This window comes from Enoplosus armatus, chromosome 2 (genome assembly GCF_043641665.1).
Source record: "Enoplosus armatus isolate fEnoArm2 chromosome 2, fEnoArm2.hap1, whole genome shotgun sequence".
NCBI classification, from domain to species: domain Eukaryota; kingdom Metazoa; phylum Chordata; class Actinopteri; order Centrarchiformes; family Enoplosidae; genus Enoplosus; species Enoplosus armatus.
In genome coordinates this window covers 6,970,390-6,989,296 of record NC_092181.1, presented here as the reverse complement: position 1 = coordinate 6,989,296, position 18,907 = coordinate 6,970,390, and the positions used below count along the sequence as shown (strand labels likewise).

General features: G+C 43.2%; 2 protein-coding genes and 1 pseudogene across 2 annotated transcripts; 2 read left to right on the top strand and 1 right to left on the bottom strand.

The window, feature by feature from the left end:
• The first annotated feature begins 3,485 nt into the window (after nucleotides 1-3,485).
• On the top strand, nucleotides 3,486-5,456 carry LOC139302055 (CDGSH iron-sulfur domain-containing protein 3, mitochondrial-like). Its single transcript, XM_070925618.1, has 3 exons — nucleotides 3,486-3,627; nucleotides 4,030-4,146; nucleotides 4,921-5,456. Exons 1-3 carry the CDS (start codon nucleotides 3,535-3,537, stop codon nucleotides 5,107-5,109), a joined length of 399 nt encoding a protein of 132 aa, XP_070781719.1. The 5' UTR covers nucleotides 3,486-3,534; the 3' UTR covers nucleotides 5,110-5,456.
• A 1,635-nt stretch (nucleotides 5,457-7,091) lies between these two features.
• On the top strand, nucleotides 7,092-9,178 carry LOC139301338 (CDGSH iron-sulfur domain-containing protein 3, mitochondrial-like). The gene is made up of 3 exons (XM_070924705.1): nucleotides 7,092-7,358; nucleotides 8,247-8,363; nucleotides 8,454-9,178. The coding sequence occupies exons 1-3, from the start codon at nucleotides 7,272-7,274 to the stop codon at nucleotides 8,637-8,639; spliced, it is 390 nt and encodes a 129-aa protein (XP_070780806.1). The 5' UTR covers nucleotides 7,092-7,271; the 3' UTR covers nucleotides 8,640-9,178.
• Nucleotides 9,179-10,269: 1,091 nt separating this feature from the next.
• LOC139295279 (polycomb complex protein BMI-1-like) lies at nucleotides 10,270-17,578 on the bottom strand (annotated as a pseudogene).
• Nucleotides 17,579-18,907: the final 1,329 nt, after the last annotated feature.

Below are 18,907 nucleotides of genomic sequence, written 5' to 3'. Positions count from 1 at the left end.
GGGGCTGCTTATGAAAGCAGAGCCAGAGTTCCTGCTCATCCCTGCTGCGGGTGCTGTGTAGGCTTTTTTTGGTTGAAGTGTGAACTCCAGGTCAGAGTGCCTCCTCTCTGACTTCTCAAGCGCTGGCCGTTCACGATTTCCCTCCGTGGCTTGAACCAGAGTTTCCATCCAGTCAGTGAGAGTCACAGACTTCTGCCACTTCTTGCAACCTCGACTGTCTTCCTTGATATTTTGTCTTCCTTTTGTGTTCACCCCTCCCAAATTTCATCCAGATCTTCTATATGTTACAGCCTCTCACATGCACTTATTATATAAAGGATAAATATACTGTCGTTTTCCATGTGTGGTTAGTGGCATTTCAACATTAAGCTAGTTATTACCTCAGATCTTTCTGCCACCTTTTTTCCATTGTTGACATTTTTGTGTTGACTCATTATCGCCACAATGACCTTCACTGGATATAAACGTTAACTCTAAGGTATTAACTCATGTCAATGTACAAATGGCACACAACCCACGTGTCCAAAATGGCACTATCGTCCACTAGAGACTGGCATCAGCAGGAACGTTGAGCGGCAGCCTTTATTCGAAACCACCACAAGAGTTTTCTAAAGACTTTTATATCCTTCCAGTTGCTATCGAGATTAAGCAGACGAAACCAAACATTTGGAAAATGTAAGTAAGAAATTGTTTTTTCCTAAACAAGTGTGCACTTTGCATGTTAGTAACAGAGCAAATTAGCCATCAACACAGTACCTTTATAAAGGATGTGCTTATAGGCCACTAGGGACTGACAGGTTTTTGATTTATGTGAGTATTTTGCACTCCTCCTTCTCCACCTCCTTCTCCTCCTCCTCCTCCTGAAGTGTCAGTTTTTATGTTACTTTCATACATAGATATTCCTTTCATGTTCACCAACTAGTTGTTCTTTTAGCAATACTGGATAGATAATGCCTTAATGATGCTAGATTTACAGAGAAAACCACGAGCCCAAAGGCTTACTCTCTTGTCGTCTTTCTTTGATAGTGTTTTTTTTATCTGGGGTACATGGAGGGGTACATTAGTAAAGTGAAAGCACTCTTCCGAAACCCGTTTATACTTTTGATAGCTAACTGATGATTTCAAAAGTTGAAAATGTGTGAATAACCGTATAGTGGTAACTGAAGTGTCAAATCATTTTGTATTGTAATTTTTTGTGTTCAGATGCAATGTTCTTTAGTTGTTTGTGCTTCAGAGAACTGAGAAACAAGGACTCGATGGGGAATCTTACAGTAAAGCCTGCACAGTGGTGTCATAGGGCGGCCAAGATGTAAACTATTATTAAAGTGCTGTCGCAGCAGTGTGTGATGCATAGTGTAGCTGTTACCAGCCGAGTTGCCAATGTTGTTACTGTTGGCCTGTGCTGCAGGGCCGTTTGAGCCCACGTTCATGACTTAAGCCAACGTAGAGACTATAAGTTAAACTTCTCTTTCCTTCCACTCCACTTTAGCATACGCTGCCTCCGTTTGGCCGCTCACAAAGTAAAGGATTCTTTCTTTTATCACGTTTTCTCCTGTGTTCTAAAACAATGTCGTCATAGGCCTTTTCAAAGATTTCCTCACTTCTGTTTGCAATCTTGAACATGATCTCCCATACATGTGATATCTTGAGTGCTAGATTGTTTTGTTAGCAGCTAATGTAGACGTCAGAAAGGAACTTTAAGCAGCTCACTAGTCGGTGATAAATACTGTAGCAATGACAGAAGGAGAATGTTGATTTATGTTGATGAAGACATGAGCCAACGTGTTGACATGAGTGGGAGGTCTGAAATTTACCAAGTATGTCCTTATAATGTAAGTCCAGACACACGACCATGTCCAAGAGATTGAGTGAAGAGTGTTGCAAAGGATTTCTGAAGCGGTTTCTTTCTCATGTTGCACTGGGGCGCTTTGGGCCCAATTGTAAATCGTTTTTTTAGTACCTTTTTCAATTTTGTTGGAATACGAGTTGTATACTTTAATATGTTTGTGTAAAAACACATTCATTCTTTTAAGCTTTGAAGTTTGGGTAACCAAGATAATCCATGTTCTGAATGTCGTACTGTGTATCTTTTATGTATAACAACATTTAAGCACCTGGCTCTGAATGAGGTTTGATGGAGAGCGAGTTACCTATTGGGATATGAATTGCATGAAATGCAGTGACGTCTCTCAGATGTGTTGCTAAATACCAAGTAATAATAACTATGCATAATTTTAAATGCATTGTTCCCTGGGGAAAAAAAAGAAGAAATTAAATGAAATGAGCACTGAATTTTAAAAGGACAAGCATGTTGTCATTGTACAGTGTATTTGTTTGAGAGAATTGATCAAAACGAATTTGACAATATTCAGATTAAAAGCCCTGTAAAGTATTTTGATATTTTTGTGTGTAAAATTAAGTAAAGGATGGATTAAGAACTTTTTTTGTCAATAAATGTATTTTACTGAGTTGTTTTACATTTTCTCTTGGGCATTGAATGACTTGTCTGTCAGTGGTCTATGTACTTTGAGAGACAAAAAAGAGGGAATGAATTTGTAACTTCATAGACAATTGAAAAAAAGAAAAGAAATATATATATATATATATAAACAATGTATTTATTGATTTTCAACAATAGAAAAACAAAAAACATTCTGTATTACAGCAATTTAAGAAGCAGATTCTGCCAGACTGAAAACAGGCTGTGTTTGAGTACCTGAATGTCGGGTTTAAAACCATGTTTAAATAAATTTAAATCTCTCTCAAAGTCACATATACATATGTCTAAGCAACATTTTAAAAAAAATGGTCCACACATATCCCAATGTTGTTTACATCATCATATTACAATATTTCGGTGTAAAGAGTAAATCCTAGCTGTTTGTTTACATGCAGTTTTGTACGTCAACAATATTAAGTTCATTTTCTAACCAGCTGTGGTGCGTAAGGTTGAATGCAGCTCCAAATACACATATTCTAACAAGACATCCATTGTAAAGAGTTCATAAGTAGTCATTTTATAATAACTTTATAAATGGTTAATAGGTCATTTACTAATGCCATATCTGTTACCGCCATTAGTAAGGACAACTTTGGGTTGCCAGGTTATGAAAAAAAAAAAAACCTTTGGCTGGTGTTAACGTTCAGTACAATGTTCAAATAAGGTGCCCTTTATAAACTGTTTAAAACTAGTTGCTTTATTAGTAGTGTAATAGAGCATTCATAGATTAGCAACATTTGTAAAGAGACCAAAACGTTCTGGCAACCCAAAATGTATTCTCATTAATGGCGTCTCTCTGAACAGTCGTCGTGTTAAATGTAATAAATGGAGGAGGAGAAGGAGGAGGAGGGGCAGCGCTGAGGTACAAATTACGAAGGTGTGGCTTCAGCACGCGAGCTGTTTAAAGTCATCAACCAATCACCTGGGCTGCCTCAGAAAAGAGGCCATGTTGTAACTTCCAGCGGGCTTTCCTGAGACCCGGGACTCCGTCTCAGAAGTGGCAACCTCGCGACTCCGTCCACGCAGAGGAAAACATGAACGCGAGCAGCTTTATAGTCGCGGGGCGGAGAGGATTCACGCGCACTTTCAGACGGCCTCAGCTCGTTTTGCCTGTTTCTTCTTCGACGGTGAGCCTTGGACACTGTCACTGCAAGTGTTTTTTGTTTACTCTGTTAGCGTGTTAGTATTTAGTCAAGAGTGCCGACTCACGACAAGAAGCTACCTGTACGCCTACCTGTTGGATATCTTCTTTTGTCGCGTGTAAACACAAAGCCTTGACACACCCAGCTTCACGATGACCTTTGGCACCGATGCGGTTTGCTAACCATCATGCAGGGGCAACTTCAGGGGTCACTTCATTTAACATTCATGAGAGGAATTGAGTAAATAAGGAAGTAACTATTCTGTCCTTCTTTATTGGCAGCTGATGTTATAAAATGAATTTTTTTTTTTTTTTACTGTCCATGTTTTTAGCTGTCTTCTGATATTTAAAAAGGATGTCTGTTCCTGATGGTGTCTTTGGTCTGCAGGTCCAGTGCTGCCTGCAGTCCTCGCAGCCTGTCCCTGCAGCCCGGCTGCCCTTCAGGGTGAAGGTGTGTGCTGGGAAACGCTACGCCTGGTGTGCTTGTGGACACAGCAAGAAACAGGTGAGTGTGTAGGCGAGGCGTGTTGTTGGGGTTCGACTTTCAAAAGGCTAAAAGCAGGATGCCGGTCCTTCAGAGTCACAGCTCATTAGCTGCCGTCTATGTCCAGTTTGCATTCCCGACAGATGGAAAGCCGCCTTCTGAGAGGCAGTTTGCAACCAGAGACTTTGACTAACAGTGAAGAACATGCACGAACTGCCAACTGGGCTCATCTTCTTAGGTTTTTGGAAGTGTTTCATACTTTGTCATCAAACTAGGCAGATGTGTCCAGAGATCCCCGATAATGTAGAGGAGAGACTGGGTTAACCTCAAACATAAAAAAATAAATACATACTACTTGACACAAGATCCATCCCGACAGACAACAGGGTTGTCAATTGGCTTTTTTCATGACAGATTTTTAACTCGTCCTTGCACGAAAATCACGTTAACGACACTAAGTAGGGCCCTGAACCTGACACACCTGACTAGAGTGCAGCCATAATAAATGTTGCTGATTTACGGGTTGGGACACTCGCTGCAGCTGCATTTATTGATTAGGGTTAGAATTAACATCACAGTAACATAACACTTTAAAATAGTTTTATTTTAAATTCAAATATGGTGTCGCTAAGACCATAAACCAAAACATAATCAAGAAATATGCTAAACTGACATTAGAATACTGAACATCAATCTGGCATTAGGTATAAAAGAAAATGAAATTAACATGAACTGAAGATGATTTTACAGTCTGTGTCCTCGCACCTTTTTTTTTTCTCTCTCTCTCTCTCTCAGCCTTTTTGTGATGGAGCTCACAGGACAAAAGCTCCGAGCATCTCTCCTCTACGCTTCACCCCTGACAAAGACGGGACGCTCATGCTGTGTGCCTGTAAGCAAACCAAAAACGCACCACACTGCGACGGCTCGCATTTTCAGGTCATCTTCCGAGATCTAGTGAAGTCAGTGAAAGGCATCTTCAAATGAACCTCTTTCAAGGCGTCTGCAGAGGGAGGCCAGGGAGCAGTAACTGTCATAGAAATGAAACGGTATCTTTATCTTGTCTCAACAAAAGTACAGCGGCTGTGGAGATCATCATTACAGTATGTCATTTAATAGTGTATCTGGGTACACTCATTACATTTTGACATTTCAACAAAATACATGCTGTTTGCCTTTTTGTTGGGAAAAAGGTGAGGCATCGTTTTATCCTTTTCATACTTGTCAGACTGATGTTTTGGCTGAATAAATTACCTCAATTTAAAAAGTATATATGTTTTTGTAACCCATGTCCATATAAAAATGCATAATCCATTAAAACACTTGAAAATGAATTTGTGTTGCAGCAGAGAAAAAATGTGTTTAATTCATACGTATTGTATTTAAGTCTCAATTTGTCCGTTTCTGGACACTGCATCTGACAAATATTGTCTGCCCACTAAGCATAACTTTGAATTATAAGAAGCACTACAGGTCCCCAAATTGCCAGAAAAAAACAGAGGACATGTCCTCTGAGTCCTCAGTAGTAGGTACAGCCTGGTCTTGAAGGCCCATTCTGAATTATCTTATAGTTATTTATATCTTCAAACACCTGTGACCCCTGGTGAGCACAATGCTGGACCCCCTCCAGTTTGCTTACCGTCCCAGAATCGAGATCCCTTTCTCACCTGGAAAATACTGGAAGCACTGTGAGGATCATGTTCTTTGACTTCTCCAGTGCCTTCAACACCATCCAGCCAGCACGGCTGAGGGTGAAGTTGGAAGGAGCAGGAGTGGACAGTCACCTCACCAACAGACCACAGTATGTGAGGCTCCGGGACTGTGTGTCTGATGTGGTTGTCTGCAGCACTCTTCACCCTCTACACCTCGGACTTCAGACACAACACTGTCAGTTGTCACATCCAGAAGTTCTCTGACGACACTGCCATCGTTGGATGTGTGTCTGAGGGGAACGACCTGGAATACAGGGAGGTCATCAGCGACTTTGTCAGCTGGTGTGAGCTCAACCAGCTTCACATCGACGCCAGCAAGACGAAGGAGATGATGATCGATTTCAGGAGGAAGTCATCCAGCATCACACCGGTGAACATCCAGGGTTTGGACATTGAGGTGGTGGAGTGCTACAAATTCCTGGGTGTTCTCCTGAACAATAAACTGGACTGGTCTGACCACACTCAGGCCTGTACAAGAAGGGTCAAAGCCACCTCCACCTGCTGAGGAGGCTGAGGTCCTTCGGTGTGTGCAGGAAACTGCTCCGGACTTTTTATGACACTGTGGTAGCTTCGGCTATCTTCTATGCTGTGGTCTGCTGGGGGGGGGGGCAGCACGGACAGGGACAGGAGGAGGCTCAACAGAATGATGAGGCGAGCCGGCTCTGTTCTAGACCGTCCGCTGGGCTCCATTGAGGAGGTGAGGGAGAGGAGGATGTTAGCCAAGCTGACATCCATCATGGACAACACCTCACACCCCCTGCACGAGACTGTGGGGACCCTGAGCAGCTCCTTCAGCAGCAGACTGTTGCACCCACGGTGTAAGAAGGAGCTCTACCCCAGGTCGTTCATCCCTACTGCTACAAGACTGTTTAACAGCACTACATAAATCTGCACATCTGTACATATTTTATATTTTCCGTGTATATATTTATTTTGTTCTCCATATTTTTTATATCTATTTATTATATGTATATTGTTTTTTTTTAAATGCTTCTGGATTTATTGACACAGTGCTTGTCTGCTGTGTGTTTCTGCACCTTTCTGTCTTTGCTGCTGTGACTTGTAAATGTCCCCGCTGTGGGATTAATAAAGTTTATCTTATCTTACTTATTCATTTTGTGGACGTCACACCAAAGATACTCTATAACAAATCAATTCAGTTCAATCTGCGGCCGATTGGTTCAGCGTGTCACACGTGACTCTACAGGAAGCGCTTTCTACAAATCACCTTGGGCAGCTGGTTACATCTTGCAGCATTTCCCAGGAGTGTTTCGGTGGAGAGTGTTTGGGTCGACTGGCCTTTCCCATTTGCTGTAACGCAACTGCGACATTGTCACGCGCTGAATCACGTCCCCGGTTGTTTCGCCTAATTCCCCGCGCGCGACTTGAGCAGCAGCTACCTGCAGGTTGCGCCGACGTTCAGCTGTCATCGGAGACATGGACACGTTGGTGACCAAATTAGTCCACAAATGGATCCGTTTAACCTGGAGACGACGGTGGATAACGGCTGTGGCAGCTTCCAAGGTAAACTAAGTGCTTATATCAGCCCCCTGCCTTTTGTTTTATGACAGTGTTCGGTTGACTCTTTAATTAGTGCCACCATTCCATTTCTGAAATAGCCCGGCTGTTTAAATCATATCGCGTATTGCCGCCCCCCCGAAATATTGTTGGACAATGTAACAAGACTTAAGTACAATTTTTGAGGGCGTGAGGACTTCAACGTTCAAGACACCTTTCAGATAGAAACACTACTTTCCACACTCATGATAGCCTCCTCACTGTGGGCTATAGCAGAGGAGGAAACTGGAAAGCAGTGCCATCTACTGTATAACAGCAAAGCCCCGCACAGCCTCCTCACAGAACTGTGTTTCATAAGCCTAATTACCCCCCCCCCCCCCCCTTGACTGCCTGGGCACTCATGTTAGTTTTGATACACTTGGGCAGAGTTGACCGACAGCTTGGAACCTAGTCATTTAAAGAGAATATACACACACACACTCACACACACAGGTGGGCATGTACAGGCTTTAAACACTAATATCAATAGACTCTTCTCAGCAGCCATTTTGACAGGAGGTAGTAGTGTAAACACAGGTGTTACCATTGATACTAATTCCGTTCCATTCAGGTCAAACGGAGTTAGTTATGCTGCTATTGTGCATGTCGGCTCACTGGACAGGCCCTGCAACTCTAAATGGAACAGAACCTTAATTCATTTCATGTCAATATGGCTGCTGTAAAAAGGTCTATTATTAAACTGACCATGACTCTTAAAGAGTACTTTTTATGATTAAGTATGCGTTTGAGTTAATATTTATATATTTGCTTTTGCTTCAGTGGAGTATTTGTTCCTTACAGTATTACTACTTGTCTTTTTAAAAAGAAAAAACTCGTATGTACCTTTGTCCACAGGTCCAGCTCTCCACACTTCCTCCAGAGCCTGTCATCCCCTCTAAAAAGCCTTTCAAAGTGGAGCTGGTTGGTGGAAAGAAGTATGCATGGTGCACCTGTGGACACAGCAAGAAACAGGTAAAGCCACCTCTGACGTCATCTCGAATCACTCCTGTCTGAAGTACACATCCCGCGATCACCACCCTGATCACGTCTTGTATCTTTCAGCCTTTCTGCGACGGAGCCCACAAAACCAAAGCCCAAGGCCTGTCCCCGCTGCGCTTTGTCCCTGAGAAAGATGCCACAGTTTGGTTGTGTGGCTGCAAGTACACAAACAACCCACCTTACTGTGATGGCACGCACAAGCAGGACTTCATCGTATCTGCCCCACTACATGAACACACTGGCTCTTGAAAAGGATGTCTTTGAACTGCGCATTAATGTTGCTGTTGCATTCACATTTTTGTACATCAGCGCACTCAGTGACAAGTGTTTGACTCTTGTGTCTTTGTCAGTGTTTCTCTCAGCACCTGACAGAGAAGCGAGTGGCGACCCTCGACTTCATTTGACCTTCCTTTCTGTCTTTTATGTGGGAGAGACAGTGTTGCAACAGGGTTGGACAATATGGTGATATACTGTGATATAATGTGGACAATGTTGCAGTGTAATAGCATTATGGCTAAGTATTTGAAGATCTAGAGACTGGTTTTAGAGGAGAAAACTGTCTGTCAGGTATGACGTTGCAGTCTCTTACAACTCTATAAAGTATAAATCTCACAGGGCTGTCTTCTCTGTGAACTTTTGAGAGTTGTATTTATATGCTTTTGCTAAAAAGAATTATTTAAATTTAAATTAAGGAATAAATATATCCAGTGAGCTGCCAGTTAGGTCAACCTAATTGTCTACAATAATGCTGTCAAATCATCGAATAAAATCAAATATTGAGAATGTGATATGTTGTATGTAGTAATGGTTGCAGGGCTTTTGGTGAAAAACATTTTTTGACTTGTTAACCAGGGCTGGCCCTGGCTTTTATGGACCCCTGAGCTCTAGGCTCTAGAGAGAATACGCTGCAACTGTATGCAGCATCATCCACCGGGCGGCTTTTCACGTGAGCCACTGACACTTTGCTGTACATGTACACACAGAAACTTAAACCCAGAGCTTGATAGAAATGCCTTCAGATGCAGGACAGGATCTTTATGTTTGCCATTTTTCACTCTATGCCTTTCATGGCCAACACTGTCACTGTTTTACATTCATCCGGCCCCTGACAGAGGAAGTAAAAGGTCAGGAAGTGTGGCCTGTTTGCTTTTATAGGTCACATGAATTTCATCATAATTGTCATAGTTATATCATCCAAAGAGAATAGAGACGGCCTGAATGCCTAATTGCCAAAATAGCCAATCTTATCACTGACCATGTCATATATAAGTGGTCTGCAGCATAATTAAAAAGAATGGAAAAAACATTAATGCTGCACAACATTCTGCTTATTTTTTCCAACTATCCTCAAATCTTTGCTTTTTTTTCCTTGTGAAAAATAAGAGTGTACAGAACACGATCTCTGACCAGGGGTCAGGAGTAGACATTGCTTGGACGTAAAGGGTCACAAGCCAAAAAGGTTGGGAACCAGTAATATGCGTCATAATAATGAGCATGTCTAGTCATTTCTGTTTGGTTATTTCTTACAAACTCTGACGTGTGTGGTTTGACGTATTGAGTGTATACATCTAAATGTGAAATTTGAAAGGAATACATTTAAACCTTGACTCTTCTGAAAGAATTATCCCAAAATGATGGAGTGACCTTAGTCACTCCATTGCACTTGGCAAGGAACTGCACAGAAAAGAAGAGCTGTTGACATAACGTGCCCTGAATTATTGCACCGATTTCATCTGTAACAGAACTGCCTAATGCAATCCAATCTCCAATAGTTGCTGTTGTGCAACAACAATGATTCACAACCCATATAAGTCCAGGGAATCAAACAGGACACTCAGGTCAGAAAAACCTAGTAAGTAAACATTTTATTGACCTAAAACATGCACATATGGCTGATTAAAAAAAAAAAAAAAAAAAAAGTATCGTTTGTTGAAAAGAAACAAAAGGAATGTTGAAATTTATGGAACTACAACATACATGGCCAAAATATTCAAATCCCTTTTGAGTTCTTCCGACTGCCATGTGAGAAAGAACTGCTGCTGACAAACATCTGCTTGAGAGCGTGGTAGTGCTTGGAAATGTGTAAATGGAAATGCTTCTCCTGTTGGAAAATACTTGCAGGTTTGGATTGTGGAATCTGACCGTAACAAAGTGCATCGACAGTTAAATGTAATGTACCTGTATTACCTGATGAGCGGTGGCTTATACTGGACACTTATACAGCAGTTATTAACATGACTGTTCAAAGGCAAGGATTAGCTTCTTTTTTTTTTTTTCCTTCTTCTTCTTCTTTACATCCAACTCCCGCAGCACCGTACGCTGCAATGCCTTTCAGCTTTTTGTCTCAAGTTTCATGGAGCCAAATAAATGCTGCTGAACTATGGAAATGAAACAGACCCACTGCATATACAATACAAAACGATTACAATATCTTGTATAAAAGATAAGTTTATACATATGTATGCACACATGCTCACATTTGATACATACTGTACAGTTTGTATGTGTGCACTGTTCTAGTCTAACACACATAAACACACACACACACGCGCGCACATACATACAAGTGTCTATTTGGCTGCACTTTTCGGTCTTTCCTGCTGAAAGATGATAACATTAATCTGCCTCCCGTTTGTCCAGAAGGAGGAAGGCTCAAGCTTGTCTTTTTGCTCTGTAACAAGAAAGAAACAAAGAAAGAAGGGGGCAATTCCAACACTGTCCTCCCCGCGGCTCCGTGCACATGTTAGGTCGTCGGAGGCAAACCACTTTTGTCGCCTCCCCTCACCTCCTCTTTGCCAGCCCCAGAGCTCGTGCCGTTGACAGTCACCTTCCGCGCGTTGGCGCCCTGTTTGGAGGCGAGAGTATGTCGCTGAGTGTTGTTGGGCACAGTGGTACCGTTGGAGCTTTGGATGGCGGGGGAGGCGTTGTGGGACGCAGGGCCGGACTGCGAGGAGGCCCGGGGCGGCTGGGCTGCAGCCGGACTGTGGACTTTGTCGCTCTGGGAGTCGCTCTCCGACGTCGGGCTGGTGTTGACGCCGTCAGAGTGGCCCTGGGCGGCAGACTGGGACGGCCTCCTGCGCTTCCGGGTGGGTTTGACCAGATACTGCAGGGGGATGGGTCCAGTCTACACAGAGGCACACACATCATTAGGACTGGGAATAGGACTTTCTGTCTGTACAGGTTAAATGATAAGACTGGTGAAAAACACTCTTATTGCCAACAAAGACCAGAACCATCAATGAATAATAACAAGTGTCTTCTGTGTAGTCTAAGCCTAATACATCATCCTCTGTGTCACAGAGCTCCATTGTTGTCCAAAAACTATTACAAACACATCAGTGAACCACACTGCTGCACTGGGTGACATATTCATCCATTGCCATGAACATTGGCACTGTAGTTTATTTCCCACATACACTGCTGCTGTGAAAACTCATTAGCTCACCAAATGTGTATTAATCCGGCACAGAAAATAGTCCCCAACTAATGCACCATTCACGCACGTTTGGGTAACGTTTGATGAAAACTACAGTGCCCACCTGTTTTGGGAAATTACTGAGCCTTTTTTAAAAATGAAACAACATATTTGTGAGCTTTTTTTTTTCTTTTTTTTTTTTTTAAAGAATCACATCTTCAATAGGAACGAATGGGCCTTGGCCACAGAGAGAGGGCAGGATGGAGAGGTTGGAGAGCACTTTGATTTTGGTCTTTTCATGGGATTGGTTGACAATAACAAAAACACTGAATATCGGCAGCCTCATCTTTTAATATACCCTAGTCCATATATTACAGTTGCTTCTGGTACCAAAGCACAATTGACCGAGAGGGAGTTTGATTTTAGCAGGAACTGCTCATGTCATGTCCCGTTTCATGACATCTATCGCAGTTAAATCATCTCACAAAGACAAGACAAAAACGGTCCACCCAGGGTGTTCCAATCTAGCTACGAGTGCGTCCACATAAAAAAGGGAGTTTATAGCAAATGGATACTCAATAAGATGAAACAATTGATTTTTGTTGGAAGATCACACCACTGCAGCAGCAACATGAACTATAAACATACAACAACAGAACATAAACTGCCAGGCTTCCTGACAGTCATTGGTTTTAGTTAACACCAGTATGGGATGGACCCTAACCCTATTAACATAACATCTACACACCTGACCCCGGATCTTCTGGACCTCTATCTTGCACATTGCAAATATTCTGCATACTTCATACATACTTGTGCACATCTCCGCACAAAACTGTATAGACAGCTCTTTCATGTAAATAACAGTCACATTGTACATAATCTTTCACATTTTATATTTATATTTTCGCTTCTTGACTTGCAGTTCTTGCTTTATCTTTCTTCATATTGTCTACTTACTATGTTTACTGTTATGCTCCAATACACCTGGGCAGATTCCTTTGTATGTGAAAACCCACTTTGATATAAACTTGATTCTGATTGTTTTAAACTTCCTCAAGATGATGTTAAACTTTGAGTCGGCTCTATTTTCATCTTCTGATGAACGTCTTTGCCGTGTTGCTGTGCAGATTAGAATGAGGACTGGTTTGAAATCTATCCAAGCTCACTGAGAGAAAAAGCAACCTCACAACTACAATCAAACACTGACATGGTGAAAATGGGGGATCATGGGGTTTTGGTCATTTCTTGCACTAGTGCTTCTGCTTGTCCCACTGATACAGTGCAAACAGCTGGTCGGGTTTTCTGGTTTGTTTTGGTTCATGAGTAGTTCAGTAAAATCCACTGGACCCTGGTAGTGCCACCTTTTCTGGCAGTTGAATAGTCAGGAGGCAGACTTTTTATATTAGGATCCAATTACCTGAACATAACTGCACAAAGTGGACTACCTCTGTGACATCATAACACCAGGTTACCCTGGTTGGCTAACTTCTAACCATCATGTAGCTCCATCACTGATCTCCCCCTGGTTCCAAACCAGATTTACAGCATTGTTACTTTTTTTTTACTCTTCAGGCCAACCTGAAGAAGACTGAGCTCATCCCATTTGAAAGGAACAAAAATGAAATCATGCTAACCACTGAATGAAAAGGTATGAAAAAGGTGTCACTCACTCGTCTCCACTCGTAGAAGTAGGCGATATCCATTAGTGTGTAGTAGTCCTTCAAGGGCTCATCTCCGTACAACACCTCCACCTGTAACACACCGTCAGAAAACACTTAGCACAATGTGACCAGCAGGAAACAGATCGTCACGATGGGCGGTAAACCTTAATTACACTCAACCAGGCGATGCGTTTCCGTAGCCTACCAGTACGGATTATTTCTCATGTTTAAAAAAGCCTCTATATAAAATCTTTACATTTTGATACTGATATAGAGCCTCCGTTGAAATCACTGCTTTCATCATCATCGACATCAGCACACCAACAGGCTGTAATCCCAGCTTTACCCAATATTGGGAAACGTACTGCTACTGCTGAAGACCCGCCCTGCTTCCAGGGCAGCTTTTGTCCCACTGACCTCAATTACTTTTGCACAAACACTGAAAGTCTACGTTTTGTGTTTCCACCTCAAGATAACTGGCACTGCTGTACTTTGAGTACCATCATTTGAACAAAGATGGTGCTTATTTTTGTCAGCTTTCAATAACATCACTTCCTGAGAGGTTTTGATCCAAGGAGCTATATTAAAAATAAAAAAAAAGGGAAGGCCACAACAGAAAGACAACTCAGCTGGGAGCCACGCGCATAAATAAATGCCTGTCTTTAAAATGATTTCTACTATTGTACCTCATGCTGCGTTCACATCATGTAGGATTTACCATAATAACCAGTTTCCCTGGTTACCTGCCGTCACAACAATTCGTAAACATGCTAATGTTCCAGTTGTATACAGTTTAAAATAAATCACATGTTGAATGAAAACCAAGCGAGGGTCAGATGATAGCGATACCCTTGTTGCATAATCATGCTCATTGCTGATTGGCTGGTAGGGACTGGGTCCTGCCAGGGCAGGACATTACAGCCGCTGCTTGACGTACCGGCTATGTAGCTGCTAGGACATATTTCACCCTGCCATGAAATCTCCCACTTGCTAAAATCTACAAAAGTGTCAAAAACCAGTAACAAGGTGGCTTCCACCATCACTGGCAGTTCCATCCAAATAAAAACCTTAACATGAAAACACAATTGTACCTCATTAAGATGTGGTTTCAAGCCTGCTGGAAATATGCAACATAATTAAAGACATAGCTAATTTAGGCACTTCCCTATATCTGGTGTGACTACAGGGCTAGCAGGGGTGGCACAGATCTTGGAATAACGCTCCCAGGTCGGACTAACAGGAGGTTTTTCCCGGTTCTTTCCATTCTGCTCACTTGAATGCAGCATTTGACTAATGGGAACTGTAGTTGCTAAAAGGTTAGTATAAAAGGTGGGTCATATTATAGACGTTTTTCAAGGAAGTGACTTGTCGTAGCAGGGAAAGCACAGATGTAATCAATAAAAGTAATAATTGTAATGACTCTTATTACATGAACGGAACGTTTAGTAACACCTGTTTTGGCTCGTTCTCCTGCTGCAACCCATCTAAATATCTACTGTGACATACTGAAAGCATCAATAGGTGATTTCTTTTGACGTAGTCTTTTGGGTAGTGGAAGGAGCTGTAAACACAACGCTGTCATATCATCACCTTACAAAGCTACACGTCCAACAGATACGGAGCAACAGCGGTAGTCACATTTGGGGGGTTGTGTTTGTGTCCAACTGATATATGCAAGTCCAACATTCAGGAGTTTTGGTCTCCAACAACTCCTAAGAAAAATATCTGGCTCTTTAGCAGCTGAACGATCCACTACGTTCACCAGCTAGTAACTAGCTTTGTCTCCCGTCTGATGCTGGGCAGGTAGCGTGCAGTGAGTTTAACAGTCTGCTATGGCTGAAAACAAGGCTGATGAGAAAAAGTGACCCAAAACAGTAACGTTGGGGGCCGTAAAAATCCAAAACGATGCACTGAAAGACGCTAAAATGCTCTGCAGAGTTTGGTGATAATTCTCTGAGGGTTTCTCTCTACAAGTGATCCCCTTCACGTTACACACAGTCATTTGATCTAATGTTAATACAAAGATTGTGCAGCTTTAATGGTTTGCCATTTTTGGCTCTGGCAGTCATCACGTTGCACTGACACTCAGCAGAAAAGTCCATGCAGCCTAATACGACTGTGATAACGTCACTTTGGAGTTAAAGGTCCTTCTAAACAAGGCATTTGTCTTATGGTGTCTGAACCCTGAAGTTTGCTACACAATCAACACACGCTGTGTGGGTACAAAAGGGGTCGAATTACCCGATAGTTGTTGGGAATGTCCATCTTGCTTCGGAGGAACTTCGCTAAGTGCATGACGGACATGGCTGCTGGGCACTGCAGGAAGCGTTTACCATTGGACTGAGAATAAGGAAGAGAGCAGAGAGTGGGGACACATAGATCCGGGGTGAAGACCAGAAAAACCACATTAAAACATGAAGTGCGTCGGCTTCAACTACTGCTGTTTATCTAAACACCAGGCTTTACCTTGTCTCCTTCCAGCTCTGAATGCTGCCTCTCATTATTCCTGCAGGGAAATATTAAATAGACAGAAAAGGTGTTATTGCTTCCACTACTTATTCCTGTTGAGTATGGGTCGTACTTGCATATCTAAGTAATTCTACTCTATTGCTTGCTTTGAGCGTCAGATAACGCAGACCCAACGTGAAGAATTCCCACTGCCGTTTTAAATAAAAATGAGGAATGAGGGACTCACTTGTTCCTCTCGTAGAACTGTATGGACAGACTGATGATTTCATCCTCGGCTATGTTAAACGTCTCCACCACTTCCCCTGGTTCCAGCACGCGGTTCTCTGCGTAGAAGTCCCGCCTCCGTTTCATCTCATCTGGGTTCAGGAATACAAAAAACGAAAATGCATCAGCAAATGGGAAACCGTGACCACGGCTGAGACTGAGCTTGCTGCGAGACGGCCTGTTGCTCCACGGCCCCTCCGTCTCACCTTTGAATAACCCCGGAACGAGCTTATAAACAATGTCTTGTAGGGTTTTGTCCGCTCTGGAAAAGAAAAAGAAAGTTTTCGCGTCGATGAGCATGATACACGATGCATTCATGAAGTGTTTATACACTTTAAACCTCATGTGAACCACTAGGACTTGCCTGATGCTGAGCTGTGGACATGTCTTGTGAACCTGGACGTCACAGCGAGGGCAGAACTTATTTGTCTCCAGGAAGGCAACGATGCAAGTTTTACAAACTGCGCAGAGAGAAATGACACAGACAGATGCTAAAACTCGGTGTCACCAACGGCGTTGATGTGTAGCTCATGGAGTGGACTCAGGAACACTTCCAATTCAATGTAATACAATGCTACTAATACTAATCAGTCTCTCAGCTGTCCAGGAGACACATCACCAGCCTCCACAGTCACCACAGACAGGAATCAACACCTCATGCACAGCGTCAACACAAATGTAAATGTTCTTTCACATGCATTACATTACGGTTCCCCCGGGCAGACTTCCTATAGGCCTGATTTTCAAAACGAACACTCAGGTGGGGTCCCTCTACATCACTCTCACCTCCATGCAGCCACAACACCAGCAGGACCGCTGCTTCACATGCAAACAACTGTAAGGTCTATGCTAATTTCATGCAGGGGCTAATGAAAACACTATGCATGCATGCATGCAGGGTGATGCTTTCATGTGAGGAACTTACAGGAGTGCAGGCACTCTACTATGGTCGTAGCATCAATTAAGTAACCGGCGCACAGTGGACATGTGAGGTGTGGATTCAGATCTGTGATTTTTATCCGGTTGGGCTGCATTTTATCCATCTGGACTGATCTGCAGAGGAAGCAAACAACAACATGAGAGGTTCTCGGTTACACTGCGGGGCTCGGGAGCCCGTGTGGATGTGCACAACGCTTGTTGAGACCATTCTTTCTCATAATGTCAACGCAAACAGTGCTGCCCCGGGCAACGTCTGCAGCTCGTCCTTGGGACAGCAGGCTGTGAGACAAAGAGAGCCGACGACCAGCAGAGACAGCTGGACTGACATGTTGCAGCGCAGGATAACGTGAGGAGAGTGGGAGCCGTGCAGCCAGGCTCCGTGGTGGTGCACAGCAGCCGACTACTGAATCGCCCCTGTGTGGCCTCTTCTCGTGCATCAGCTCTTGCTCCTCGACCAGCGGACCAACAAAGAGCGTTTGCATTTCTCCGGAGCTCCGCCGTCCGACCCGGGCACCCACAACCGAACACGACCAAAGAAATCCCCCAACACTGAGGAGTGTGTGTGTGTGTGTGTGTGGGGGGTGGTGGGGGTGTTGCAGAGCCACAGAAAAATCACACTGGTACACAAAGCAGCCATCTTAAATTCACTGACAGGGCTGTATCAGGAGGCGAACAAGAGAGGCTCAAAATGTGACACCGTGCACTGCGTGTGCGCCTCCGCAGACCGCGAGGCGACGTGCCCCATAAAGAGCGATCAGCGACGCTTCGTTCCTACCTGATCAGACATAAACGTCCCCCTCTCCTCCCAACGAGGATCCAGGTAAATTATTTGGACTTGGGGCAGAATTTGCAGCAGCGCCAGAAAATGGCTTTTTTCAGCACCGTCAGAGGACTGCCCATTTTGGATCACGTGATATTATTTTGTCGCCTCGTTCTCGGGGCATACAGGGTATCCTCTGCAGGCCCCGCTTCTTCTTCTTCTTCTTCTTCTTCTTCTTCTTTGGAGTTTATTGGCGGTTGGCATTACCGCCGGACTGGAGTGTGGAGCAGCAGATTATGCAGAAAACTAAAACAAACAAAAGAAGCCCTGTAGATTCTTTGAACGAAGCCGGTTTCAATAAAAAAAAAAAAACTAAAACTCAGTGATGTCATTGTAAATCTTGCCTGCTGTTTTCCCCAAGAGACCTGCCGATGAAAAGTCGTCCGCTTGGCCAGATTATCCACCTGCTCATGTGAGACAAGCGTTCCCCATCTCACCTTTGTTCAGTCATTTATTTCAGCAAGTTGCACCGGACAGGGGTCCTGCCACGCCCTCTGTCTGTGTGACTGACTCACAGTGGAGAGGAGTTTGTCTGAGAGGCCCTGAAGGCCTCAGGTCCCGGGGCCAGAGCTCAGGGCTGGCCCACAAGTTAATTGGACATTTGCAAGTCCTGTTCCGTTTTAATTTGAATTATTATTAATTTTTTTTAGGTAATATTGTATTTGTATTATAGATGAATGTTTGAAACAATAAATCAAAGGATAGTAAATGGGGGGAAAAGGATGATGAACATGAGTTACATGGGCAGAAAAACGTTTTGAGAGAAATGTCTGAAGACCTACAGGCCTCTTACGAACCTAATTCAAATGAGTGTTTAACCATTTAAATCTGAGGTTAGAAATCTCCTTTTCCTGGTAACCTTGCGTAGAACAGTAGAAGCGGCACACATTTACAGACATATAGGAAAGCAGCAATGAATATGGCTTTATGTGTGCTAAAAGGAAAA

Coding starts and splice junctions, on each gene's coding strand:
- LOC139302055 (XM_070925618.1), top strand. CDS start 3,535: ATGAACGCGAGCAGCTTTATAGTCGCGGGGCGGAGAGGATTCACGCGC. Junction 3,628..4,029: donor TGCCTGTTTCTTCTTCGACG/GTGAGCCTTGGA, acceptor TTTGGTCTGCAG/GTCCAGTGCTGCCTGCAGTC. Junction 4,147..4,920: donor GTGGACACAGCAAGAAACAG/GTGAGTGTGTAG, acceptor TCTCTCTCTCAG/CCTTTTTGTGATGGAGCTCA.
- LOC139301338 (XM_070924705.1), top strand. CDS start 7,272: ATGGACACGTTGGTGACCAAATTAGTCCACAAATGGATCCGTTTAACC. Junction 7,359..8,246: donor CGGCTGTGGCAGCTTCCAAG/GTAAACTAAGTG, acceptor CTTTGTCCACAG/GTCCAGCTCTCCACACTTCC. Junction 8,364..8,453: donor GTGGACACAGCAAGAAACAG/GTAAAGCCACCT, acceptor TGTATCTTTCAG/CCTTTCTGCGACGGAGCCCA.